The sequence below is a fragment of the Zingiber officinale genome, chromosome 4B (assembly GCF_018446385.1).
Source record: "Zingiber officinale cultivar Zhangliang chromosome 4B, Zo_v1.1, whole genome shotgun sequence".
Lineage (NCBI taxonomy): Eukaryota > Viridiplantae > Streptophyta > Magnoliopsida > Zingiberales > Zingiberaceae > Zingiber > Zingiber officinale.
This window is the reverse complement of record NC_055993.1, coordinates 139964557-139991394: the sequence shown is the minus strand read 5'-3', so window position 1 is coordinate 139991394 and position 26838 is coordinate 139964557. Positions and strand designations below refer to the sequence as shown.

The 26838-nt window shown below is 42.9% G+C and overlaps 4 protein-coding genes across 8 annotated transcripts; 3 read left to right on the top strand and 1 right to left on the bottom strand.

The window, feature by feature from the left end:
* The first annotated feature begins 6859 nt into the window (after positions 1–6859).
* LOC121977152 (histone deacetylase HDT2-like) lies at positions 6860–10194 on the top strand. 2 transcript variants are annotated; one of them, XM_042529708.1, is made up of 10 exons: positions 6860–6986; positions 7994–8064; positions 8160–8380; positions 8489–8505; positions 8594–8644; positions 8996–9195; positions 9318–9398; positions 9469–9568; positions 9743–9878; positions 9955–10194. In XM_042529708.1, the coding sequence occupies exons 1-10, from the start codon at positions 6974–6976 to the stop codon at positions 10016–10018; spliced, it is 954 nt and encodes a 317-aa protein (XP_042385642.1). In that variant the 5' UTR covers positions 6860–6973; the 3' UTR covers positions 10019–10194. The 2 variants fall into 2 exon arrangements, with proteins under 2 accessions (XP_042385642.1, XP_042385643.1); XM_042529709.1 differs by having other exon boundaries at positions 6898–6986; positions 9749–9878.
* A 494-nt stretch (positions 10195–10688) lies between these two features.
* On the top strand, positions 10689–13585 carry LOC121977153 (histone deacetylase HDT2-like). Its single transcript, XM_042529710.1, has 10 exons — positions 10689–10839; positions 10981–11051; positions 11142–11365; positions 11471–11487; positions 11574–11624; positions 12308–12489; positions 12619–12693; positions 12767–12866; positions 13078–13216; positions 13310–13585. The coding sequence occupies exons 1-10, from the start codon at positions 10821–10823 to the stop codon at positions 13368–13370; spliced, it is 939 nt and encodes a 312-aa protein (XP_042385644.1). The 5' UTR covers positions 10689–10820; the 3' UTR covers positions 13371–13585.
* Positions 13586–15611: 2026 nt separating this feature from the next.
* LOC121977150 (heterogeneous nuclear ribonucleoprotein U-like protein 1) lies at positions 15612–20089 on the top strand. 4 transcript variants are annotated; one of them, XM_042529706.1, is made up of 10 exons: positions 15612–15827; positions 17183–17946; positions 18061–18249; positions 18366–18474; positions 18557–18615; positions 18698–18809; positions 18957–19024; positions 19212–19381; positions 19469–19644; positions 19747–20089. In XM_042529706.1, exons 1-10 carry the CDS (start codon positions 15677–15679, stop codon positions 19833–19835), a joined length of 1887 nt encoding a protein of 628 aa, XP_042385640.1. In that variant the 5' UTR covers positions 15612–15676; the 3' UTR covers positions 19836–20089. The 4 variants fall into 4 exon arrangements, with proteins under 4 accessions (XP_042385640.1, XP_042385639.1, XP_042385638.1 ...); XM_042529705.1 differs by having other exon boundaries at positions 19460–19644; XM_042529704.1 differs by having other exon boundaries at positions 18698–18866.
* Positions 20090–20219: 130 nt separating this feature from the next.
* On the bottom strand, positions 20220–21815 carry LOC121977151. Its single transcript, XM_042529707.1, has one exon. The coding sequence runs from the start codon at positions 21785–21787 to the stop codon at positions 20627–20629; it is 1161 nt and encodes a 386-aa protein (XP_042385641.1). The 5' UTR covers positions 21788–21815; the 3' UTR covers positions 20220–20626.
* Between the last annotated feature and the right edge of the window lie 5023 nt (positions 21816–26838).

The following is a 26838-nucleotide window of genomic DNA, read 5'->3' as shown; positions in this document are numbered from 1 at the left end:
AGATACGGTAATCACTATAAGATCATCGTCAAACTTGAAGATATGATAAACCATTAGTATGATCAACAACGAACGACATTTGATATTTTCTTATTTAGGAGCATAGATCTATTTTCTCAGAATATATATTTTCTGTTATGGTCGAAATATAATTAGTTTTGTTTGTTAATTTAATCTGGACTATAGCACTGTATATGCCAGCGAAATGTACATGTCAATGGCCACACATGTCGTCCTAAGCTCGACAAATTGTGGCACAGTGTCATGCACGTCTGGTCTCGAACTCGCACTGTGCCCTGCACGAGCACCAAGCACATGGCGATGGAGCCAGCCAGCCAGCGAGCGAACCCAATCGTGGTCCCATTTTGCATGGCAGGGTCCCTGTTTTGTTTCGTACGTTCTCTCTCCGTGTCGTTTGAGAATAGTTGGCAATCGATCGATCGAGAGCGAATTGGCGAGGAGGACAAGGATGGAACAAGACGTGTGGGCGCGGGCAACGGCTCTGCTAATGAGCTGCGTCTACATTCGCCTGCCTGCCTGCGCGTCCATGGCTACGTGCAGCGCCAGGAGGAGCAGAAGCAGCGCGCTTGGATGCATGTGCCAGGACTGCGTCGGCTGGCCACAGAGCTAGCCTCCATTTTTGGCAACCTCCCTGCCGCGGAGTGCGGCCTCGCCTTCGTGCAGGGGAGTAGTAGTACGGCGTGCATGGGCCTTCGGAGGTGGACGGTGATCGAATTGAGCCTGCAGCAGCTAGTCGCGTAGGCTTGAACCATAGCAGCAGGCTGGCTGATGCAAACCTGGGGAAGGAACAGCCGGACGGAAACAACAACACGTAATGCACAATGCACAATGCACATGAACTAAGTCCTTTTGATATTAGTATTTAAAATATATGGTAGGAACTCTAAATTATTTTGGTACGATTAATAAGTTAAGTTAGATTCTATATATTTTTAACCTTGTGTCTAAGTGTACAAGAACTTAGGAGCACAGGTAGTCGAGCGGAAGACGCAACTAGCGAGAAGGACGGCACGCGGTGCATCCGAAGGACGAGACGCCGCGACAGAGTACACCGGCAGACGAGAAGGAAGCGTGCCGTGGTTTCGAAGGACGAGAAGCCGGAACAGAAGATTACTTGAGGAGCAAGAGACGCAGCTAGCGAGAAGGTCGACACGGGGTGCGACTGAGGGACGGAAACTGCGGATGAGTACGCTGACGGATGAGAAGGAATCACCCTGCGATTCCGAGGGACAAGAAGCCGGAGTGGAAGGCTGCTGAGAAGACCGGAAGTTGGGTTAGAGTGAGTCCTATTCCGGATGGCAGAGATCACTCAAGCGAATAAAAGACTCAGTCTGAGACAAACAGAGCCGGAGCAGAAGACCCCAGCTGAAAAAAGTCAATGGGGTTGACTTTTTCCTCCGGGGCGCCCGGAACAGTCCGAGGCGCCCGAAAGGGTTCCGGGGGCCCGGAGTTGACTTTTTGATCATATCATGTCAAACGCGATTTAAACGTTGGGGGATAAAGTTTTATCCCCCAGGGCGCCCGGAATCCATTCGGGACACCCCGATCAAGGCTATAAATACAGCTGATCCTGTCTGGAAGCTGAGAAAACGAACCTGCCGGTGTGACGTGTCTGGAAGGTTGACCGCATCCCCATAACCCGGTCGATGATCTGTCCGCTGCGTTGACCAAGTCGTCTGAAGTCCTCCTCCGGTCAACTATACCTGTATCCAGCGACCAGGTTCCCCCGGTCTCTGGTACCTCGGTGCTCGAGGCGAATCCCACAAATGTATGAGTAACCAGATAATAACAGAATAGTAGTAAAATAAACAGATACCGAGTACGAGAACGTACCCTGGCCCAGGGGGGCGCCCTCGGATGGATGGAGGAGCTGGTCGGATACAGATCGAGTCGTCGCGGCTCTGCCGGATGGATGTATCATCATAGCAGTAATACAAATAGCAAAGAATCACAGCTCGATGGCCGGAAAACACAACGGATGCACAGAAACACCGCTGAGGGCCGGATCTACGACAAAGCAGTGGAGACAACAAATGTACAACCATCGGAGCCGACTGTCGGGACGCCGGAGTCGGCTGTAGGACTACCGGAAGAGGCGGTAGAGGCTGTGACAGGAGACAACGGCCGTTGTACAGTGGTAAACGCGGAAAGAGGCGGCGGCAGCCGCTGCAGACGGTGGCTGGCGCTGGAAGAGGCGACTGCTGGCCACTGTGGTGGTCGCAGGCAGCGGCTCCGGCCACTAGAGGCAGCAACGATGGCTACATGAGGCGACAGCTGTGCTCCGATGCGCTGCCGGTGTGGAAAAGAGAGACGAGGACGAAGAGAGCACGAGGTTCGGCTGCTGTGCGCGCGAAGGCTGCCGGCGAGAGGGCTGCTGTGCGCGCGAAGGCTGCCGGCGAAGAAGGAGAGGAGGAGAAGAAGGGAGCGCCGGCGGCTTTGTCGGCGCCGGCGAAGAGCTGGAGAAGGAGAAAAAAAATCTCCTTGATGGCTGGCGGCGGCTCCAAAACCACGAACAGAACCCTCTCTTTTTTTTCCAAACGCGAGGCCTCCTCTCCCCTAAAGAAAACCTAAACATTCAATTACCCAAATGCCCTTTGACCTCCCCTTAATTCCTCCCATGCCACATTCATATCCGGAACACAAGCCTCCCCTTCAAGTCTAGTCGAAGGAGGCGTGAGTCCGACTGACTGGACAAGTCTGTCGCCGAGGGCTGAACCGCTCATGATATCAAAATCAAATCGCTGAACCCAAAGTATACTGTCTCCAGCGCCTGGTCGCTATAATAATGGTGTCGCATGAGATAGTACTCGTGCCGAGTGGATCAAATCTGTAACCGGACCAATGCCTAGTACGCAGCCACGAAGATACCGACCGGACGATCGAAGTGATGCCGATCGGGTGGATAGACGCTGAGCGGACGACAACACGCTGAGTGCTCGATATGTAAACTGACAGCCGACCGAGCGACACGTGGGACACTGAGTAGACCGGCACGAGGCCGGGCGTGCGACCTAGATCAAGCGGTGTGGCCGAACGGATGATCGGAAAGATGTCGATCGAGTGAGTAGACGGCGAGCGGACAACGCCGAACGGGCGACAGAGAAAATGACGATCAGTCGATCATGAAATGCTGGCCTGACGTGCTGAATGAGCAGCATCGAGAATGGTCAACGAGCGAACATAAAATGCTGGTCCGGCAGTCGAGTAGCGAGGAGTTGGCAATGCTGAACGAGTGATCGGAATGATGCCGATCGGATGGATAGATGCCGGACGAATGCTGTCGTGCGAACGATCGTAGTGCTGCCGATCGGATGTATAGATGCCGGATGGATGATGCCCTGCGTGGTGACGCCGATCGGTCAGATAGATGCCGGGCGGACGATGCCACGCGTGCGACTGCGATGACGTCGATCAGTCAGATAGATGCCGGGCGGACGATGCCGCGCGTGCGACTGTGATGACGTCGATCAGTCAGATAGATGCCGGGCGGACGATGCCGCGCGTGCGACTGTGATGACGTCGATCAGTCAGATAGATGCCGGGCGGACGATTGCTCGACCCCGAACGGGGGAGATAGATGATCATGAATCTGGTCCGTGACCAGTGAAGGCCGCTCAACCCCGAACGGGGGATATAGACATATGATGTGCTGGTCCGCTGAATTGGTCCGAAACCAGTGATGATCGCCATCGAGCCCCTGGCTCGTATATAATCCTCCCGGCGGAACGGCTCGGGGGTCTTCGCCATCGAGCCCCTGGCTCGTATATAATCCTCCCGGCCGAACGGCTCGGGGGCCTTCGTCTTCGAGCTTGTGGCTCGGATATAAACCTCCCAGCCGAACGGCTCGGGGGCCTTCAGTGATAACTCGACCCCGAACAGGGGAGAGAATATATGATATGCTGGTCTGTGCAGAGATCTTCAGACCGGGGGGTTTATAGTCGCCGGTCCGACTGCGGCCCGACTCTTGGTCGGTCGCCCGGGAGGTTTATAGTCGCCGGCCCGACTCTCGATTTTTAACGACGGTGCTCGTCGGCGCGGTTTTTATAGCCGGTCGGCGCGGCTCTCGATTTTTATCGACGGAGCTCGTCGGTGCGTCCGCTCGGATTATTTATAGACGCCGGCTCGTCTCTCGATATTTATCGTCGGAGCTCGACGGCGCGGTTTTTATAGCCGGTCGGCGCGGCTCTCGATTTTTAACGACGGTGCTCGTCGGTCTCCAAGTGAGACTATATATACCCGGCCGAACGGCTCGGGCCTTCACATCGAGCGCTGGGCTCAGATACCATATACCCGGCCGAACGACTCGGGCCTTCACATCGAGCGCTGGGCTCGGATATAAACCTCCCGGCCGAACGGCTCGGGGGCCTTCACATCGAGCGCTGGGCTCAGATATAAACCTCCCGGCCGAACGGCCCGGGGGCCTTCGTCTTCGAGCCTGTGGCTCAGATATAAACCTCCCGGCCGATCGGCTCGGGGGCCTTCACATCGAGCGCTGGGCTCGGATATAAACCTCCCGGCCGAACGGCCCGGGGGCCTTCGTCTTCGAGCCTGTGGCTCAGATATAAACCTCCCGGCCGATCGGCTCGGGGGCCTTCACATCGAGCGCTGGGCTCGGATATAAACCTCCCGGCCGAACGGCTCGGGGGCCTTCGTCTTCGAGCCTGTGGCTCAGATATAAACCTCCCGGCCGATCGGCTCGGGGGCCTTCGTCTTCGAGCCTGTGGCTCAGATATAAACCTCCCGGCCGAACGGCCCGGGGGCCTTCGTCTTCGAGCCTGTGGCTCAGATATAAACCTCCCGGCCGATCGGCTCGGGGGCTTTCGTCTTCAAGCCTGTGGCTCAGATATAAACCTCCCGGCCGAACGGCTCGGGGGCCTTGGCTCGAAGAACTACTACAAATCACATAACTAACCGAGAACAGATAACGGAAAGACTGACCTAGGTCATGAGGATAGCAGAACTCTCCGGCATCGTCCATCTTCACGTTCCAGATCAGGCGCGTTCCCACAGACGGCGCCAATTTGATCCTGTCTGGAAGCTGAGAAAACGAACCTGCCGGTGTGACGTGTCTGGAAGGTTGACCGCATCCCCATAACCCGGTCGATGATCTGTCCGCTGCGTTGACCAAGTCGTCTGAAGTCCTCCTCCGGTCAACTATACCTGTATCCAGCGACCAGGTTCCCCCGGTCTCTGGTACCTCGGTGCTCGAGGCGAATCCCACAAATGTATGAGTAACCAGATAATAACAGAATAGTAGTAAAATAAACAGATACCGAGTACGAGAACGTACCCTGGCCCAGGGGGGCGCCCTCGGATGGATGGAGGAGCTGGTCGGATACAGATCGAGTCGTCGCGGCTCTGCCGGATGGATGTATCATCATAGCAGTAATACAAATAGCAAAGAATCACAGCTCGATGGCCGGAAAACACAACGGATGCACAGAAACACCGCTGAGGGCCGGATCTACGACAAAGCAGTGGAGACAACAAATGTACAACCATCGGAGCCGACTGTCGGGACGCCGGAGTCGGCTGTAGGACTACCGGAAGAGGCGGTAGAGGCTGTGACAGGAGACAACGGCCGTTGTACAGTGGTAAACGCGGAAAGAGGCGGCGGCAGCCGCTGCAGACGGTGGCTGGCGCTGGAAGAGGCGACTGCTGGCCACTGTGGTGGTCGCAGGCAGCGGCTCCGGCCACTAGAGGCAGCAACGATGGCTACATGAGGCGACAGCTGTGCTCCGATGCGCTGCCGGTGTGGAAAAGAGAGACGAGGACGAAGAGAGCACGAGGTTCGGCTGCTGTGCGCGCGAAGGCTGCCGGCGAGGGAGGCGCTGTGCGCGCGGAGGCTGCCGGCGAGAGGACTGCTGTGCGCGCGAAGGCTGCCGGCGAGAGGGCTGCTGTGCGCGCGAAGGCTGCCGGCGAAGAAGGAGAGGAGGAGAAGAAGGGAGCGCCGGCGGCTTTGTCGGCGCCGGCGAAGAGCTGGAGAAGGAGAAAAAAAATCTCCTTGATGGCTGGCGGCGGCTCCAAAACCACGAACAGAACCCTCTCTTTTTTTTCCAAACGCGAGGCCTCCTCTCCCCTAAAGAAAACCTAAACATTCAATTACCCAAATGCCCTTTGACCTCCCCTTAATTCCTCCCATGCCACATTCATATCCGGAACAACAGCCTTGGTCCAGAAGCTTTTTAACAATTCCAAACAATTCATTTCAGACACTTGTGCGCTTTTTCTTAGAGTTAAACTTCTGTTTTTTTTTTGTATGTCAACGCTGTAAGAGACTTCTCCGTCTGAAGGAGATTTTAGTGCGATCATTTTTCCTTAGATTAACAACCTCCCCGATTGTAACCAAGTCAAATCCCGGTGTGTCTTTTCCTTTGTGCTTTTGTTTATTGCTTTAATTATTATATGCAAGTGTTAGTTTAAAAGAGAAAGGATTATGTTTTTTAATTTTGTAGGTTATTCAACCCCCTTCTAATCGGCCGTCACGATTTATATATATATATTTTAATTTGCAAAACGTTACTGTGCTAATGTATTTGTCCCACTACTAACCTACTAGTGCCGGTAACATCTTGACCAAACAATATTAAGTTGAGAGGACAAAATGGTGAAATACAAATATTGACAAATTTTAGAGGGAAGTGTGAAATTTTATCTAAAATGATAGAAAGAAACCGAAATAGTTGCTTACTACTTAAACCCAGCGAATCTACTTAAACCCAGCGAATCGGATCAATTTCAAGGCATTGATTATTCGAACCCGAAATTTCGTTTTCGGATCTTAAACGATACTCTGATACTGGCCAGTGTGGCACCCGGTTTCAGTCAACCTCTACTCTATAAATGCCCCTTTGAACATAAACCCTAGCACTGCCGCTGCTTGTTTTTTTTTTCCCCTCAGGATCGCTCTCGCCTCCGCTTTGCAGCTTCCTTCTAGCTCTCGCTAATCGCCATGGAGTTTTGGGGTATACCATCTCATCACTCCATCGACTTTTATCTTTCTTCGATTTCTGTTTTCGATGGCATTTGTCCAGTTCGTACAGTTTCTGGAATCTCACTCCTTGAATGTTTTTTTATGAGATTGAAGCTAAGCACATTTTGTCCATTATTTCTGTTCTCATATACAGTCATCCTTTCGGTTTCCTATTCATTTTTTCGTGTTTAGCCGAATTCTATTCCTTCTCGTGTGTTTAGTTTCTTGAGTGTTTCTTTTTATTATAGTAGTTTTATTTCTTGAGTGGTTAGAATGCCATCTTTCTTGCTTGGATTTTGTTAGGGGCGTGTCTTACGTGTGCCATAATATATGCACTATCTTGGAAATCGTTCATATTCTGTTTTTATTATGATCTTTTTATCATGCACTTAAGATGTTGGAATTTCACATTTTATTGGCATTATATAGAAATAATTTATGAATAGCCATGGTTATATTGATCTACAAATTAATAAAATCTTAAATTAAAAAAATCTTTTAACTTTTTAAGTATTAAATTTAATATGCATTATTGTATGCAAATATCCTGTCTTCCATTTTTGTAACTGAATGTTTTTTAAATTACTTTAGATTGACACACATGTAAACATGTTGCGTTAAAAGTTTAATTTTAATATAACCTTAATTCGTTTGTTTTGATGATTGGAAAAACAGATTGTTGTGTGATTTTTGATGATGATATGATCGAAATGTGTCTCTTCCTTCTTGATTCAAGTATTATTTGCCTTTTGTAATTTTTTTGTTAGTTTAACATCTCTTTATACTAAGATAACAACAAACCCCATGTCTCTAATATAGTATTTGTCTTACTTTACGTTGTTTCGTCTGTAATTCAATCTAAGTGCAGTTCTAATTGACCCTTGATCAGCATTGAATGTGACATTTGCTCTTAGCTTTTATCATCACAAACATTCTGAACATATTTTTTGAAACTTGTTTGATCATTATTGTTGTTGATTGGTCTTGCAATTTTTTAAGGTTTGGAAGTTCAACCTGGCCAAACTGTTAAGGTCAATCCGGGCGAGAACAAATACTTGCATCTTTCGCAGGTTCCATGATCTGTCTTTTTTTTTATCTTAGACATGCTAACCAATCATGTCGTTCTAAGTTATGTTATAATTAAAAGTTATCTTGGTTTATGTAGATATCTCTAGGAGAGGTAAAGAAGGAGAAAACTGCAGCTGCTTCAGTATTTGTGAAGTTTGATGACAAAAAGCTGGTGCTAGGAACTTTATCTGCTGATAAGTGTTCTCAGATTCAGAGTGATTTGGTGTTTGAGAAAGAATTCGAACTCTTTCATGGTTCAAAGAATACAAGTGTCCACTTCTTGGGTTACAAGACTGCAGCAACTGAAGAAGACGACGAATATCCTTTTGACTTGTGTTGTTAAATTATTTGTTAGCAAATTCAGTCATGTTACATGTTTTCAATTTTTGATTTCCTTGACTAGCCTTTTCTGGTTTCTGGATTTACCATCTCCAATTCATCCGGTAAGGATTTTTCTGATCCTTTTGTTTGTTACTTTGTTACCTTATTTGGCGAGGTTTGTGACTGAAACGTTTTCTAATAAATATTCAGATGGTGATTCTGAATCGGACGAGGAGATTCCACTAGCTGCACCTGTAAATGGTACAATTCTGTAATGTTTTTTTAAAACTCTTTTCCTTTTGGCTACTCGATCCTTGTCTTGCAAATTCTTAACTTGTCATCACTTATGGTTTTCTTTTAAATATCGTTCACATAATTGTTACTTTATAAAAGTTATTCACAGAATTAAAATAAGTAAAAATTATTCAAGAGATCTGTAAATTAAATTGCTCATAACTTAATGATCATATTTTTTATGTAACAATGAGTGGTCTCATTTATAATGGATGTAAACATGTTCCTGGAGTAGTTCATCCATTTTTTAAAAACATATTATGTGTTTCTTTTTAATCCGTATATTCTTATCTATTATTCATTGCTTTACCTTAAAAGGCAAACCTGAGGCGAAGGCAAATGATAAAGCAGCAAAATCAAATGCTCAAAAGGCAGTAACTCCTGTTGGTAAGGCCAAGGTCAAAGTAGAGGAACCTAAAAAAGATGATAAGGCTAAGGATGATGAAGATGATGATGATACTGAAGATGATTCTGATTCTGAGGATGATGACGATGATGACGATGACAATGATGATGTGGTTGGTGCATTGGTTAAAAAACATGATCCTATGCATACTCAGATCAAATTATCTGCATACGTTAGCTGATTTTTTATTGCGTGAAATCATATTCAAATTATATTTCTCTTTGATTGTTCCAGGAAATGGGTGAGGGAGAAGACGATGATAGTGATGATGAAGATGATAGTTCTGATGAAGAGGAAGATGCTACTCCTAAGAAGGTTAGGAATTTTCTTCCGCATTGTTTTGGTTAGCACTTAGTCGTGCTTGATATGAATGCACTTATTGCAGGCTGAAGTGGGTAAGAAGAGGCCTGCTGGTTCTGCATCCAAGACTCCTGTTCCAGAAAAGAAAGCAAAGCTTATTTCCCCTGATGTAAAGCAGAAAACTGGTATGTAACCCCATGTTCTTTAACTTTTGTTGAAGGGAATTCATTTGTGTTGACACCCTTGAACCTTTGTTAAATTTGTCGAGAGTTGGCTCAATACTATATCTATTCATCAAGAACAATCAACTTGTTGGTTCCATTTGATCTTTATTTTGTAATGATAAAGCATTCTTGTAGTTGCAGATGGAAAGAAAGATGGTCATGTTGCAACACCATTTCCATCTAAACAACGCAAGACTCCGGCAAATAGCGACAAGTCAAAGCAGCAAACTCCTAAATCTTCTGGTTCAGTCGCCTGCAAGTCCTGCAGCAAGTATGTTCTCCATTCTTATATTTCTTGCTGTGAAATTTATCAATAATGATGGAATTGTTATAATTTTGCTTTTCAGAACCTTCAACACTGAGAACGCCCTTGGATCACATACCAAAGCAAAACACTCTACTGGAAATTGAGATTGATTGATTGTCTCCTTATTTTTAGATTTACTATGTCACGGTGTTGTTGAATTTGAGCATTGCTCTAGAACTTTATTTGCTCATGAGAGTTAGTCTGTTTTTGTGTTTTTTTACCTTTTGATCTATAAATTCTGTGGATGCTTTTAATCATTTAGAAGTTCTTCATTTTTCAATTTTGAAACACATTGGTATTTTTGTTTTTAGAGATATATATTCGACCAAGTGAAAATTAATGGTCTTTAACCATGCAATGTTGAAGCTTCAATTTTTATTCATATCATTTTGTTTTAAAAATTTTAATTTATTATTTTGATTTAATTTGAATATTCTCTAATAAATAAATACCAACTCTTTATTTTGCTTGAGAATATGAATCCTATTTGAAGAAAATTCAAAAATATATGTATATATGTAAAATTAAATTGCGCAACAAATTTAAGGAAAATCAATAAATCTATATATTTTCAGAAATTTATGAAGCAAAATTTTATCTGGCAACAATTTACCATTATAAATTATATATTTTATTATTTGAAAATTTCGAAAATAAAAAAGTACTATTATTGTTTTTTCTCTAAAATAAAAAATTAAACCCGACACGGGTATGACTCAAGCAATTCGGGGCTCTGTTCAATCATTATTCGACCCGAAAAGTATGTTTTCGCATCCGAATCGGTACCGTCGTCCTCCGCTTTAAATTTCTCTTAAACCCTAATTGCTCTACTTCGATCTCTTTTCCCACTCATCGCTCTCGATCTCGCCTTCGCAAGCATTTCTGTCGCTCCCGTCACCTCGCACGATGGCCATGGAGTTCTGGGGTATATCCTCTCCTATCGCTTCATGAATTTTCGGATTTTCCCTTTTATAGTGTTTGATTCCTGTTCGTTTCGATTCTACTGATGTATATCCTCTCCTGTTCGCTTCATGTTTTGGGTCTTGATTGATCTGCAATTTTTAAGGTTTGGAAGTTCAACCTGGCCAAACTGTGAAGGTCAATCCTGGCAAGAACAAATACTTGCATCTTTCTCAGGTTCTAACACCGGCTTTTATTCGACATAATAGGGAGTTATTCTAAATCAAGTTATGATAAAAAAAGAAGAAGTTATATTTGCTTATGTAGGTATCTCTTGGAGAGATAAAGAAGGAGAAAGGTGCAGAGGGTGCATCAGTATTTGTGAAATTTGATGACAAAAAGCTGGTTCTAGGAACTCTATATGCTGACAAATGTGCTCAAATTCAACATGATTTAGTTTTTGAGAAAGAATTTGAACTATCTCATGGTTCAAAGAATACAAGTGTCTGCTTCTTGGGCTATAAGATTGCAGTTTTTGTAGAGAGTGACGAATATCCTTTGGATTAATGTTGTTAAATTACTCGTTAGCAAACACTTATTACATTGTTTTTAAGTTTTGAATCCCTTAACTGGCTGTTTCTGTCTTTTGGATATACCATCTCTGATCCATTCTGTAAGTTTCTCTTTCCTTTTTATTTTTTGTTTCTTTCTTATTTGATGCACTTACTGAAATTATAACCCTCTGTTATAAATCCTCAGATAGCGAATCTGAATCAGACGAGGGGAATCCACTGGATGTGCCCATCAATGGTACCATTTTGCAATATATATTGTGGTTTCTTCTTTTGTATATCATTAACCTGATATTGCTATTTATTTACTTTTGTTCAATTCCCACTTTGTGGATGTCTATAGTGAAAAGTCCAATAGTTTAATGGTTTGGCATTAGATGATACTTTTGATCGAAATCGATACATTTTTTCCACATTAGCATTAAACGATAAAATTATTTGTAGGCTCCAATAGATGATAGAATGAGAGAATAATTTGAGACATTTTGAATATGCTCAAAGACAATAGATTATGTAGTCAGAAGCCTTAAGGGATAAAGAGTGATCAAAAACAATTGTTACACGATGAAATAAAAAATGAGTCAATTGATTTGATTGCTAGTATTATTTCCTTGTGTAGGGCTAACAGAGGGTTGATATTTGTGTAATTAACCCAAATAGTTGGGACAAACGTGGATTAAAGATGATAATGATCAATACTAGATGAATTTAATCATGCTTTTTAAGATAAATCTACATGTTAGAGTATATTTTGAGATGATTGATACTATTATTAATTAAATTGTTATTTTTATTATTATGTAAAGCTTATTGGATGGTAATATTGACATATATTGTACAATCGATTTGTTTCTCTGCAAAATTTATTTTTTTGTTATTTTCTATATATTCTCATCTATTATTCATGAGTTTAATTAAAAGGCAAACTGGAGGTGAAGAGAAATGATAAAGCTGCAATGCCTAATGCTCAAAAGGCAGAAGCTTCTGATGGTAAGTCCAAGGCCAAGATAGAGAAATCTAAAAAAGATGATAAACTAAAGGCCAAGGCTGAAGACGACGATGATTCTGAGGAGGATGAATCTGATGACGATGAAGATGATGAGGTTGGTCCAATTAGTAGAAAGCATGATCATATGCTCATACTTGAAATCATAAAACGGTGTACATTATTAGTATGTGCTTCTATTGCGCAAAATGATAGTCAAATGGCATTTCTTTTTCGATTGTTTTAGGAAATGGTTGATGGAGAGGACAACAGTGATGATGAAGATGAGAGTTCCGAAGAAGAGGAAGAAGCTATTCCTAAGGTCAGTGTTTTTGCTATTGCATTGTTTGACATTCCGGCGCGAATGTGGAAATATACAAAAGTGCATGTTGCAGGTTGAAGTGGGTAACAAAAGGCCTGCCAATTCTTCATCCAAAACACCTGTTCCAGAAAAGAAAGCAAAGTTGGTTTCTTCTGGTGGGAATCAGAAATCAGGTAGGTATCTATCTCCATTGTTTCTAATATTTGACATTGGTAATCTATATCTCATAGCATGCTGACATTCACTTTAGCATTCGTCAAGTGTCATAGATGAATTTGATAAAGGATATCTCATCCAATGCTAATTACAGTGCTGGTTGTTTTTGTATTTTTTTTTAATCTTAAGTGCGAGCAGATTAAAAAAGAGGCAAAACTCACTTTGCAGGGGCTGATGGAAAGAAAGGTGGTCATATTGCAACTCCATACCCAGCCAAACAAGGAAAAACCCCGGCAAATAGTGTTGACAAGTTGAAACAGCAAGCCCCTAAACCCGCCGGCTCTGTCTCTTGCAAATCATGCAGCAAGTAATGTTCTCACCGTCGTCACTTCAAGTGACTCTTTCGTTGCATTGTGTAAACAATAATTACATCTTTACAATTCTGCCATGTTTGTTTCAGAACCTTCAACTCCGAGAACGCCCTTCAATCTCATACTAAAGCAAAGCACAGCGGAAATTAAGTTGTGACCTTGAATTTTGAGCTTCAGTGGCAAAGCTAGTGTTACTACTTTGTGTTTTGGTGGCAAGTGTGAATTCCACTTTTCGATTTACTTCCTCTGAGCGTGGTAGTTAAATTTGGGCAATGCACTAGTATTTATTTGTATCAAAAGAAAACTGCATCAGAACAAGAACAATGGTGATGTTTAGCAGAGGTAGTGACTATAAGTTTGATGAAGCCCAGCTAGCATCGACGGCTTTTAGTGTCTTCTTGTGCAGCAAGGGCCCAGAGCAAGCTATTATTCCCCGGTCTAGGCCTTCAAATTATATGCCTTTGGAGAAATCTAATGGCCATCCTCCGGCATCAGTGACCACTCCACTAGTCTCTTGTATGATCAGATGCGAATGGAGGACCCAAAATCTTCCCTTTGAACCTCTAGTGGAGTTACAGATGTGCATGGCGTCGAGAATTTTCTGAGGCTCTAGGGGTTCAGGAGGGGCTTTCAGTCCATATTCTGGAGCTTCAGAGGGACATTCGTTGACGGAACTCGTCGCTGATTCGAGCAAAACTGTGGCGTCTTCTCTCAACAGCCTGGAGGCATCTTCTTCTGCGACGATCGGTTTATGTCCGTCCGTCGCAGCCAAAGTAGTCTGATAAGAGCCAGCTAACTAATGCTTGAACTCCCCAATTTGTCGAACGAAATGAAACAGAGAAGTATCGAAAGATCCAACTTTTCAATTTGCAGAAGAAGCTAAGGAATGCCACAGAGGAGGAAACCAGACCGGCCACAGTTACCGGAGAATTGTCCTCCTTGGGCATCGTCTTCCCTTTCTCCCGTGCCACCAGTCCGCTCTGCACCCGCTGGCACAACGAGCACGCCAACTGCACCGCCCTCACCGCCACATCGAGATCCCTCGCACGCCTCTTCTCTCCCTCCGCCTCCGTCCGGGGGAGTCCGAGCGGAGGGGAGAGCCGCGAGGATGAAGAGGCATCCTCCTCCGAGAGGCCGGTGCCTCGATCGGTCGCGGCGGCGGCGGCAGCTTAGGGACCCACGAGGACGATTGGTGAGGGCGAAAGGCGAGGTTTTGGGGAATAAGCAAGACAGACGGCGGCGTCGCGGTTCGATCCTGCAAGCGACGACCGCGCCGGTGCAATTAGCGAGGCAAACCTCGGCCATTCTCGGAGGCTCCCTTCTTCTCTTTCCTCCTCAGCCTCAGAGAACCGAACGCAGCAAAAAGGGAGTAGCTTTGCTCTTCTTCTTCGCCGCCTCTGAATCAAAATCCCGCCGAGCACACGGTGACGAATCGAAGTGGTCGTCGCCTCGCCTTCTCACCCACCGCCTGCGCTTTATTGCTACAAAATCGATTGCTAGGACCGATTGCGATAACAGATGGCAAAAAGGAATGCGAAGTGATGAGGCAGAACGACGAATCCCGGAGAACAACCCCCCAGGCCAAAGCAAGTAGTGGCGCAGGGTAGTGGTGTAAATGAGCCAAACTGTTCATGAGCTATTCGAAGCTCGATTCGATAAAAGTTCGTTTGAGCTCGTTTAATGAGGCTCGTAAAGATAAATAAACCAAGTTCAAGTTTTAAAATATTCGGCTCGTTAGCTCGAGAACATGTTCGTTAAGCTTATAAATTAATTTTTAAATAAAAAATAATAGTTTTGATATTGAATTTATAAATTTTACACTCTACTCATGAAAAACATAGATAAATATATTAAATTTATTTATTAGGATACAATTATAAATTTTAACAAGAATATTATATTTTTTTAAAAATATATAATTTAATTTTTAATGAATATTTAAATTTATAATTTATATTTGTTAAGCTCGTTTAGGTTGGATAAAAGCTCGAATAAGTTAGTGAGCCATGAATATATTCATTAAATAAAGCTCGAGCTCGGCTCGATTATAAATGAGCCAAACTCAAACATCCAAGAGTTCGGCTCGGCTTGGCTCAATTATACCCCTAGCAGGGTGACGATATGGTAATTAACGGAAACCATGATTATCTATTCTTATATTTAATAATTAAATTTGAAATTTTGAATGCGTATTTAATTTATATGCATAGCTACTGGACTCACAAACTAAATAAACTTCTTTTATATATATATATTTTAGCATAAATTTATTTATTTTTAACTCTGCTATAAATTTGTTATAAATATATTATAATAGAAAAAGTAGTGGTCTTTTCGCAAAATGGGGTCGACACGGAGCCCGGTCCATTTCGCTTATTTTTCCTTGAGGTTTGCAAAATCGAATCGGCGAGACCTCAGTTTCGAAATCGATCGCGGAGCGAGGCGATCGTCTTCCCATGGCGTCGAAGCACCCTCTCGAATCGCCGGAGTTGGACCAAGCGCCGGCTTCGAAAAGATACCGTCCGAAGGAGAAGGAAGCTTCCTTCCGTCAGGATCCTAACCGCGCTGCAGTTCGGGTCGAGCTCAACCCGGCCGACTGCGATCTAGGTATGCGCTTGCAGGAATGTAATTCCAACTTCCTTGGCTCTATTTCTGGCGCACTAGGGTTCTTGTGCTGTTCTTGTTGTTAGCTGGGTTAGATTCCCAACCCTGGCGAAAATGAGTAAAAGTTAAATGATTGTTTCGATGCGCGGCCGACTGCTGCCTCGGTTTGTGTTTCTTGCTAGATGTGGTTTCGGGGATGGGGGATTTCAACTTCATTTGGTATTTTACCGTCGTCTTGGGGTTCTTTGATGGCTGTTTTTAGCTGATTCTCGCTTTAAGCTGGTTTTGATTGGCAAAGGTAGTAAAGTTAGTGAAATTTGATGGACTTGTTGGTATCCTGTATGCTTTTTTTTCCTTGGTGAATTGGTCATATTATTTTTTTTAGAAAAAAAAAGATCATAAGAAGCACCTTTACTCACTATACACTTGCTATTGCATTTGCTTAAGCTCGTTGGTGAGGACTTACACTAGTGTCTCAACTATGTGAGTCGGAGTTCAAACTTCTATCTGATAATCGTAGCTGCCAAGTTTCATTCCATTTCTATTATCTTCTTAGCAGTGAGTCCTGCTTATCGGAATACTGTTTTGTTGGATGGGTATTGAGGTGGAGTCCCCGTAACCAGCAGGGAGATTTATTTGATTGACCTCTGGTGACGAGATGGGTATTCAGTCGAACGGAATTAGGTTAGGCACATGATTCTGGGCACTTTTTCAGTCTGAGTCTCAGTGAGGTGAACCTGATGGGCAGCTGTGCAAATGGCTGAAAGAGTAGCTCTAAACCTCCAAAAGACAGGTTCGGGTTCTGTAGGTCAAAGTGTCGTCTGTGTCAAGTAGTCAGTTTGGCCATGCCATACCGGTGATATATCACCGAAGTATTAATGTTTGGCCAATAGGGTATACCTTAGAGGTGTTCCTTTTATTTCCTGTTGATCATTTAGTGATGAGTTGGTTTGTTTAAGAAGAGGAAGAGGTCCTATGTTACTCGGGCATGGCCTCGGACCCTCTGATTAGGAGACCATGGATCAACTGCTATATTCAGGTCTACTCCATTTGTGTACTTCAACATCCACTTCCCTAGTCTGAATATGAAACCTCCTTTTAAAACAGTTGACTTAAATTTTTTCTAGAAGAATATCAAATAAGTAATCTTGGAAAGGGATAAAAGGTTGGTAACTGTTTAATTTCAGAAGCAACAGAAGACACCATTGACTAGGTTTACTGTTCATAAATTGACAAATACGATATTTTTTCCAAAAATATGTATTCTTGTCATGCTCCTTATTACTGGTAAGTTCTTAAAAAATTTGCAATCTTTAACCTATTTGGTCATAAGTTGTTATTTACTGAACTGTTTTCAGATTTCAATATTGATAAACATGGTCTTCAAGGCCATGCATTGCATGAAGAAGGATTTGCATATTGCTGGTCTGGTGCCCGAGCAACTGTTGGAATAACTGGAGGGAAGTATTGTTTTGGCTGCAAGGTGATATCGGACCAGGAAGTTGACATGGCTGATACACCTCCAGATCAACAACATATATGCCGTGTTGGTATATCAAGGGGCGACGAGCCTGTTGGTAGCCTCGGTGAGACGATCAAGAGTTTTGGCTTTGGTGGAACTGGTAAATTTTCAAATGGAGGGAAGTTCTCAGACTATGGGTCTAGATTTGGTGTAGGTGATACTATAATTTGCACAGTGGACCTTGAAAAAAAGCCATTGCCTTCTATTGGGTTTTCCAAAAATGGGAAATCATTGGGTGTTGCTATGCATTTTGATGCGAGCTCAATAGGTATTGGTGCATCAGCGATGCCACCTGGGAGTCGACCATGGGAATCTGCATTTTTTCCCCATGTACTTTTGAAGAACGTTGTGGTTCAGCTGCAGGTTAACATTGAAGATGGATTGATCCCTGAGGAAGGCTACAAACCTTGGGCTGCTGCTTTTGAGGATGGGAATGCAGTAGTTGGGCCATCATTCACAAGCCCAAGCACATGTGAGGTGATCATGATGGTTGGTTTACCTGCATCTGGGAAGACAACATGGGCAGAGAAATGGATGACGGAGCATCCTGAGAAACGATATGTTCTTCTTGGAACAAATCTCGCATTGGATAAAATGAAGGTTAGTGGTTTAACAGTTTTTATTTGTTACGATTCTCATTTTTCTTTCTTAACCTTAATTTCATTTTTTTTATAGTGAGAGAGCATTATCTGATGACTATTTTATCTATATCAGGTTCCAGGTCTCATGCGCAAGAATAATTACGGAGAACGTTTTGAACGCCTTATGGATCGAGCAACTGGAATTTTCAACGTATTATTATCTAGGGCTGCCAATACAGCACGTAATTATATTCTTGATCAAACAAATGTTTACAAGAGTGCTCGTAACCGTAAACTAAGGGCATTTGTGGATTACCGTAAGGTAAGTTCAGTTTGTTTAATTTTGATACCAATGCCCAATTTGTGGAGTTAAATTTGGCCAGACAAGAGGTGGCAAAATCTACTAATGTCTATTTCATGATGCTTCTGATGTATCAGATTGCAGTGGTCATTTTTCCTTCACAAGATGAGCTTAGACTTCGTGCAGAACAACGTTTTAAAGAGATGGGGAAAGATGTACCTGCTGAAGCAGTAAATGAGATGATAGGTATCCATCATCACACTTTAAAAAAAAAAAAGAAAAACTTTTTATCTATTGGTGTAGAACTTAATATGGACATAACTTTCAGCCAATTATATTTTACCAACAACCAAGAACATGCCTCCTTCAAAGGAGTTATTTGATGAGGTACTTGAAAGATTTATGCACCAAATTTTGTTGAGTTTTCTCATGAAGATATATTCGTGACATTTTCTTTCCATATTTGAAGGTTATTTTTATAGAATCTGGGAGGGAAGAGGCACAAAGACAATTAGATGACATGAAACGTGCGCTAGTATCTCCTAGTACGGGTGCAAAGCAAGATCCCCCACATTATTCATGTGAAAGTTCTTTTCAATCATTTCCTAGACCTATTCTTAATGTGAAAACTGCTTCAGGTTCCACAATGCATTTGGGAATGAATTTGTTTCTTGTTTTTGAATTGATTGATTTTGGTTACTCACTTTTCCTTCAATTTGTCGATGCAGGTATGGGTGTGAACTGGCCAGCTTCCACGCCATCTCCTCCATTATATGATAGCCGAAGTACTTTTCAAGTAAGTGTTTCCATACTGATTTCGACAGAACATGATTGTTTCAGGTGTTCTTTATGCTTGCAACTTAGTGAAGAGTAAGAGAGCCGAGAGTTGCCTTGATTTTGCCTTATATTTATGCTTTCTATTGTCTATGTCCTTTTGGCTATTTTTAGATTGAACTACAATAAATTTGCTTTGTGCTTTGTAGGTTAGTTCTTCATATTCAAGTGTGTATTCAAGTCCTAGCTCCTTTCGAGATCGCCAAATAATACCAGATTACACTGGTCTGTCGACACAAAGAGACAACATGTATACTTCAAGTCATGGAGCCAACTCTAGTCCTCATGTGAGATACAGTAGTCCAAACTTTTCTAGCAGGTATGCTTACGAGCTGAGTTTGATAACTACGAGTGATGTGAACCCCTATCAGTCATATGATAGAGCTGATATGTTTAGATGTGCCAGGTTAGACAGTCTTGGTTCCTCTAGGAGGCTCGAGTATGAAAATCCAACAATGCCACCCTTGTACAGAAGTCCAGGTGTACAGTTCCAAGACACTAGGGTTCCATATGTCGGTCATCAATCCACTGGATCATGGTCACCACAATATGAGTTTCGAAGCCCTGCTCAAAGCAGCTATGGTACACCCTGTTTAACTTCCTGATTTTTCCTCCTTTGTTATGCATCTGAAGAAACTTTCTGCCTTTTAGCTTGAGAAACAACTTAATTGCAAGTAAATGCAGGTCTGAACTATCAATCTCCGCCGCCGAGGCTACCATATCGATATCCTCCTAACCAAATGCGGCCGCCATCTGGCCAATGGTACCAGTAGGTATCAATCTCCGCCGCCGAGGCTACCATATCAATATCCTCCTAACCAAATGCGGCCGCCATCTGGCCAATGGTACCAGTAGGTAGGTAGCTTACATGATGACTCGTGTCATATGTTTTATCTTCTTATTTGTAATAGAGAAGGAAAAGTATTCTATGTCGAAACACTGAAAACACTCAATCTGGTTCTGGTGTGACCAATGTCTTGAAACACAGTTTACCATGAGTGCTAGATAAAGCTTTCTCGTTTGCTTAGTTGGTGGCAGACATTGTGTTGTGGCTTAAGTTCTCAGGATCCCCAGTAGGGTTGCAAATCAGTTGAGCTTGGCTGCAAATTGGTTGAGCTGAGGCAAGCATGATGATATTCAAATTTATTTATTTATTGTTTATTAAAATCCCCATTTGAGTCCTTCGATTATGTACCCTATATTACACGTGGAATCGGAACATGTATGAGGATTGCTCTAACAAGTAACAATTCTAGACGTCAAAAATTCACCATCAAATCCACTAGCGGAAGGGAGGACCAATTCTACTTGGTGGTTGACCCCATTTATGACGACCAACTGGATATCTTCAGACTGAAGCATCAAAATGCGTGGCGAAAGATACATGTTGATCAGTATCATGGCTGCTGCAGTGTTACTCATGAAGTATAAGATCTTGGTAATGTGAGTGTAGCATCTTGGCGCTGCGAAGAATGACTTCCTAAGGGTAAAATGTCGATCTTCGGCAGCATCTTGGCGATGGATCGAGTGTTTTGAGTTGAGGACAATGAACTCACTGTTAGATCTACTGAGTGTTTTGAGTTGATGACAATGAACTCACTGTTAGATCTACCGAGTTTGGCATCCTTGAATCTGTCTTTATTTGCTCCTCCAGTTTGGATTCCGTCACTTCAACTTGAGCCGTTAACTCCGGTGACGACCATTTTTGGCGTGTGCCGGCTAAGCTATAGCAGCTCCGGACAACTCTCATTTTAGCAGCAACATGTGGCTGCCTTTTGCAGGAAACTGTGTTCTTGTTCTCTCGGAAGAGAGCTTTAGGCGTAATTATTTCAGAGGAATGATCTACCTTGGCTGCTTTCTTAGCACCCGCGGATGGCTGCCGGATATTGTTCAACGTTTTAGAATTCACCGGCGGCTGAGATTTTGGGTTCAGGTTGACTCCCCTTTCTTTGTTCATCCCTTTGTCTTCTTGGATGTGTTCCGATTTCCTGACGCTCTGTTTTTTGCAATCCTCAACCGATCGAGAGGTTTCGGTGGCCTTGTCCTCCGATCGATCCGGCGCGAGGGAGTTTTGGTGGATCTCGATTGGACTTAGGCTGACGCCTCTTCGATCGATCGCCGGCGACGAGTCCTCCGTCGTCTTTTTATTCAACGCTGAAGGCCACAGATTCTTCGCCGCGCTCCGGAACTCGATCGGCCTCGCCGGCGTGGCGAAGATCTCAACCGGCCGCGCGCTCGCGCCTCTTCGCCTCGATCCGGAGGCAGCGCTAGCCGGCGCCAACTCCATCGCCAGGTCCATACGCTTTGAGACAGGCGGCGAGCAGGGGTCCCTCCTCGCCAAGCTTCCGCTTCTGCTTCCGCCCTGCTGTTTCAGATCCAAGATCTTGGCTGGCGCGATCCACCGATCTGCCTTCCTCAGGCGGAGCGCCTCCAGTCTCGACTGCAACCGCGCGATTTCCTCCTCGATCCGCGCGATCTCGCTGTCGACAGCGCTCTCCTCGGCAGTTTCAGCGGCTTTCCTGAGGAATCTGAAATCGATAACGGACTTCTCAAGCACAGGGCTGCGGTTCTCCTTGGACGGGCGGAGATCGAGAGTTCCAAGGTTGGTGGAGATCTGCCGGAGAGGTATCGTTGTCGACGCCTTGGAAGCGGAGGCGCCATCTTCGAAGACGGCGTTGTTCCAAATCCGGAGATTATTGGAATCTGGAAGCTGGAGAAAGCTCATCCTTTTCCTCCTCCTCCTCCTCCTCCTCTTCTTCTTAAGTTTAGTATGAAACCATTTATATAAGAGAAAGAAGGGGCGTCTTGACCGTTGGAATGGAAGACGAATTACTAGACGCGTTGGATCGAGTAAAGAGATGGAATTGTGGCCGTACAGCTCCACTAATGACGCTCCGATGTTATTTAATTTAATGCAAGGTAAATTTTCACTTCAAAACTTATCTGAAGTTTATCGTTAAAGTTTCAAAATTATTAAAATAACTATAATTTTGTTATTTAATTCGGATTTTACCCTATTTGAAACTCGTTTAAACACCGTGAGTTAAATGGATTTGGAATGTGATAATTACTAAAAATAATTGAATATCCTGAAAGTTAGTTGCAAAATGGAAATATTTCAATTAATTAATTGATGATGGAAAACGGCGTGCATTTATTGGGGGGCCACTGGATATGCGTTGGAGGCCATTAGGATGAATCTAATGCGTGATTTAAGGTGATTAGCTTTTGGGGCAATTTATCCTAAAATTATTCTTTGCCCAAAATGATTCAAATTTTCGTATCCATTAAGATTGTAAATGAATAGAAGGATGAGTAAGTTTGATGTTTAATTTGATATATATATATATATATATATATATATATATATATATATATATATATATATATATATAAAATATAAAATTAGTTAAATGAATAAATTTAAATTATGATTGATTCAGTTAAAAGTTGAGAAGACGATTGAAATGATGTGACTGAAATGTTAGCATCCGGATAGAGGAAATTATGATGAATTATCTTCTATATTGATCAAGTTGTCAAAATATCTTTTTGGTTAACGCTACTTACAAACAGCCAAGTTGCCCCGGTCTCTGACACCCTTATGCTCAAGGCATGTCCCAATAATATATAAGAAGCAGACTAAATAGTATAATAATGAAATGTATGAAAAATAAGCATGGAAAATATATCCTAGCCCAGGGGACACCCTATGGGTAGACCAGCGAGTTGGTCGTATCGTTGATCAAGTCGTCATGATATGAAAGAGTAGCTGAATGTGAGCTAGATGAAGAGTTAAATTTGGGGAGCCGAGGACTGGAGCATAACGGTGACTTGTGGGCCGAACCATAATAGCATGCAGGAATCGTGACACGCATGTCAAAATATGAACAACTCGAGGGCCAAAACGCAATAGGCCAGATGGTCGTATCAGCGGCAAGGGCTAAACGGCGATAACAGTTGTGGATGCTAAAAAGGAGGGCACTGGCGGTGACACATGGGCTGCTACGTGCCGAGCGAGGGGTAGGTGACGTGTGGAATGTCGACGTACCTGTAAGGAGGCGACAGTAGGGCCGGAGGCCACGCAGACGCAGTGGCAAGAGGTGGGCGGCACTTGGCTACTGAAGGAGAAGAGACCAGCGTGGGGCAACTGCTGGCTGGCAACGATGAGGGGGGTGGTGCTTGGCCGCTGAAAGAGAGACGACCAACGTGGTGCGGCTGCTAGCCGGTGACGACGAGGGGGCGGCGCTTGGCTGCTGAAGGAGGGGCGACCGGTGTGGGAGGCTGCCAGTGTTGGAGATCACGAGGGAGGAGATCGACAAGAGGTGAGTCGGCTGCGAGGCTTTCAGCGAGGCGACGATGAGCCCTCCAGCGAGGTGGTGCATAACCAGGGAAGGGGGTCTGACTATGCTTGGGCGATAGCGACAGAAAAAACCCACGAAGGCTCTCTCTTCTCCTCTTCGATAAATAGTGTCCTAAATGAAAGGGTTACAGAAAAATGAGAAAACATACCTCTTATCCAAGAGTGTCTTCCTTTCCATATTACCACATCATATGATAATAAAAAAATTAAATGAATTTAAATTTATAATATCTAACTCATTAAGGAATCAAAAAAATTTAAAAATATAAATTTTTAAAAAATTAAACCAACTGAGCTAAATAATATTTAATTTACACCAACTAAACTCAAATCAAATTTAGCCAAACTTAAATTCATAAATTTCCTCCCACTCTCCTTCCTAACAAGTATTAATGCATTGAATCCCATCTGTCCGTGCAAGGATGTTTAATTGATTAAAGGATAGTAAATTTATTATAATGAACAAAGATTAATTTTCAATGGAGATATATGTAGGACCATTGCGGCTGGCTAGAAGAAGGGGGGTTGGATAGCTTGTAAACATAAAAGTAAAAATCAACGCTTCTCGAACTCTTAAACTAACACTTGCACAAATAAAGTAAACAATAAAATATAAAGTAAAAGACAGACAGAGATTTACTTGATTACAACCGGGAAGGTTGTTAATCCAAGGAAGATGAAGCACTAGTATCTCCTTCAGACGGAGAAGCCTTTTATAGCGTTTAAGCATAAAAACAGAAGCTCAACTTTAAACTAAAGCACACAAGCGTTGGAATTACAATTCTTGAGTTCGTTTAAAAGTTTCTGGACCAAGGCTATATTTATAGCCTTGGTCGGGGCGCCCCGAAGGGTTCCGGGTGTCCTGAGGGGATAAAACTTTATTCCCAACGTTCAGAGCAATTCAAATCTCGATCTGGTCAAATATCGACTTACGGACGCCCCGGTACGTTCTGGGTTCTGGGCACCCCGGGCGCCTGGGGCGGGAAAGTCAACCTATTGACTTTTTACAGCCTGGGTCTTCTGCTCTGGCTCCGTTCGCCTCAGACCGAGTCTTCCACTCACTTGGGTGATCTCTGCCATCCGGAATAGGGCTTACCTGAATCCAACTTCCGATCTTCTCGAACAGGCTTCCGCTCTGGCTTCTCGTCCCTCGGAATCGCCGCGTGCTTCCTTCTCGTCCGCCAGCGTACTCATCCGCAGTCTTTTTCCCTCAGTCGCACCCCGTGTCGACCTCCTAGCTAGCTGCGTCTTTTGCTCCTCGATCAGTCTTCCGCTTCGGCTTCTCGTCCCTCGGAACCACTGCACGCATCGTTCTCGTCCGCTGGCATACTCTTCCGCAGCGCCTCGTCCCTCGGACGCACCGCGTGCCGTCCTTCTCGTTAGTTGCGTCTTCCACTCGACTACTTGTGCTCCTAAGCTCCTGCACACTTAGACACAAGGTTAGAACAACACAGGGCCTAATTTAACTTGTTGATCACACCAAAATAACCTTGGGGTTCCAACAATATATTCTCGAACAAAATTTCTTCCATCGCTTAGTCACTTGACGATCGACTATAAATTAATCTTGTTATATAATCGGGCGATATATAGACAATGAAAGAAGGAAGACTTAGAATGACATAATCACTTTTTTACTATAATAAAAAACAATCAAATTAATCTTAAACGGCTATTTTAGTGTGACTATCTTATTAATTGAACAAAACAAAGTTGGACTCAATTATAACCCTATTTGTATGGAAACTACCCGAGGCCAAGTAAAAAAAAAATCTTCTTTATTTAGAAATTGGAATTGTAGTTTATAATTAATGGCCAAAATTAAAATGGTTATATTTTGGATTTTAATTTCTTAGGGCGCCGAAGTAAAACTCTCTTAGTTTATAAGAAAATCTCTCATTATAAATTTACTCAAGAAATTTAAATTTCTAATAATGAAGAAATAGATGTTTAATGAAAATATACAATTTTTTTTTTTTGCCTCATATGACTTGGCAGACATACGACGTCCATTGAATGTCATGTGAATTCAATGCTTATTTATTTCCAATTAATTACACCCAAAACTTTAATGACAAATTGAAAGGGCGCTAAAATTAGAAGCCAGCGGGTACTTTTGACAATACGACAAATATTTGGTCGAAAAGTCTATATTCCTTCACAGCTATTTAACAAACTACCGCGAAAATGAGTCAATTCAAAATTTTCCAGTCGCAACCAATTAAAAAAAACACGTTGTACGTCAACCGTTTCTCTTAAATCGTTATCCACGCGGCATATCATCGAGCAGATCAGCTAATCTCAAAGTATTCCCTAGGTATGCTTGCAGTCAATTTTGGTTAAATCCGTTGGATTGATCCGTCTCGTTAAATAATTTAAATAGGTTAAATTAAAATTTTATCAATCTAAATCCATCGTGAATCGACCCGTCTAAGCCCGTGACCCACATGGGTCAGCTCACGATGGATTTGAATTGGCCCGCAGATAGGGGTGAGCAAAAGTTCGGTTAAACCGAATAAATCGACTAAATCGACCGAATTTAAAAATTCGGTTCGATTTATTCAGAAATTCGGTTTTTTTCTCCAAAAAATCGGTTAATTCGGTTCGGATTCAGTTTTGAATTTTTTTATTCGGTTAAACCGAATAGACCGAATTTTTGAACCAAATCGGTTTTTTACACAATAAATTTTAGATCGAACCAAATTTTTAGAAAAAATTGGTTTATTCGGTTTTATTGAAAATTCGATTCGGTTTTTATCAAAAATTGGTTCGGTTCGATTTGTTTGAAACAAATCGGTTTAGTTCGGTTCGGTTCGGTTTTAATCGAATACTCACCCCTACCCACAGATTGAGAAACACATATAAGCTAATTTATTATTTGTCTTTGTTATAATTTTAAAATAAAAATTGTAGTTTTCATCCACTTGTTTGTGTCTATTTATATTTAAAATACATGTTTATGGATATATTTAATTGATAAATCTTTCCTAAGTAAAACGTTGAAGATATAAAATATTTTTTAAAAAAATTTGATGGGCTCCCGTATTGGTCCATCAAACTCGTAACCCGCCTTGGATTGTATTAGGTTAGAAATTTCTTAATCTACAAAGTTGACGGATTGACTGGCCCTATCCCACTAAATAATTAACTTGCTACAAGCTAACCCACCTCACTATGAGTTGACCTATCTGACCGCTTTTACATATTCTAAACTGACAAATATTCAAAATCATAGCCCGAAGATAAAAAAATATTTTCTAATATCATTAATTTAAGATGTTTATATAAAATTTCCTATTTATATATTTTAAAAGTAATAAAGGAAATTACTAATAAATTTTAAATGCACCCAATCGGGAAATACTTTGAGTGTTAACTCCAAATGTTGAGCTAATAATAGATGATAGTACTTT

Excerpts from the sequence above, each read along its gene's own strand:
- LOC121977152 (XM_042529708.1), top strand. Across the intron at positions 8,065-8,159 it reads AATACTTGCATCTTTCGCAG|ATATCTCTAGGAGAGGTAAA; the intron begins GTTCCATGATCT and ends TGGTTTATGTAG. Across the intron at positions 9,879-9,954 it reads GCCTGCAAGTCCTGCAGCAA|AACCTTCAACACTGAGAACG; the intron begins GTATGTTCTCCA and ends TTTGCTTTTCAG.
- LOC121977153 (XM_042529710.1), top strand. Across the intron at positions 11,052-11,141 it reads AATACTTGCATCTTTCTCAG|GTATCTCTTGGAGAGATAAA; the intron begins GTTCTAACACCG and ends TTGCTTATGTAG. Across the intron at positions 11,625-12,307 it reads ACTGGATGTGCCCATCAATG|GCAAACTGGAGGTGAAGAGA; the intron begins GTACCATTTTGC and ends TTTAATTAAAAG.
- LOC121977151 (XM_042529707.1), bottom strand. The coding sequence starts at position 21,787 with ATGAGCTTTCTCCAGCTTCCAGATTCCAATAATCTCCGGATTTGGAAC.
- LOC121977150 (XM_042529702.1), top strand. The coding sequence starts at position 15,677 with ATGGCGTCGAAGCACCCTCTCGAATCGCCGGAGTTGGACCAAGCGCCG. Across the intron at positions 15,828-17,182 it reads CCCGGCCGACTGCGATCTAG|ATTTCAATATTGATAAACAT; the intron begins GTATGCGCTTGC and ends AACTGTTTTCAG. Across the intron at positions 18,250-18,365 it reads CATTTGTGGATTACCGTAAG|ATTGCAGTGGTCATTTTTCC; the intron begins GTAAGTTCAGTT and ends CTGATGTATCAG.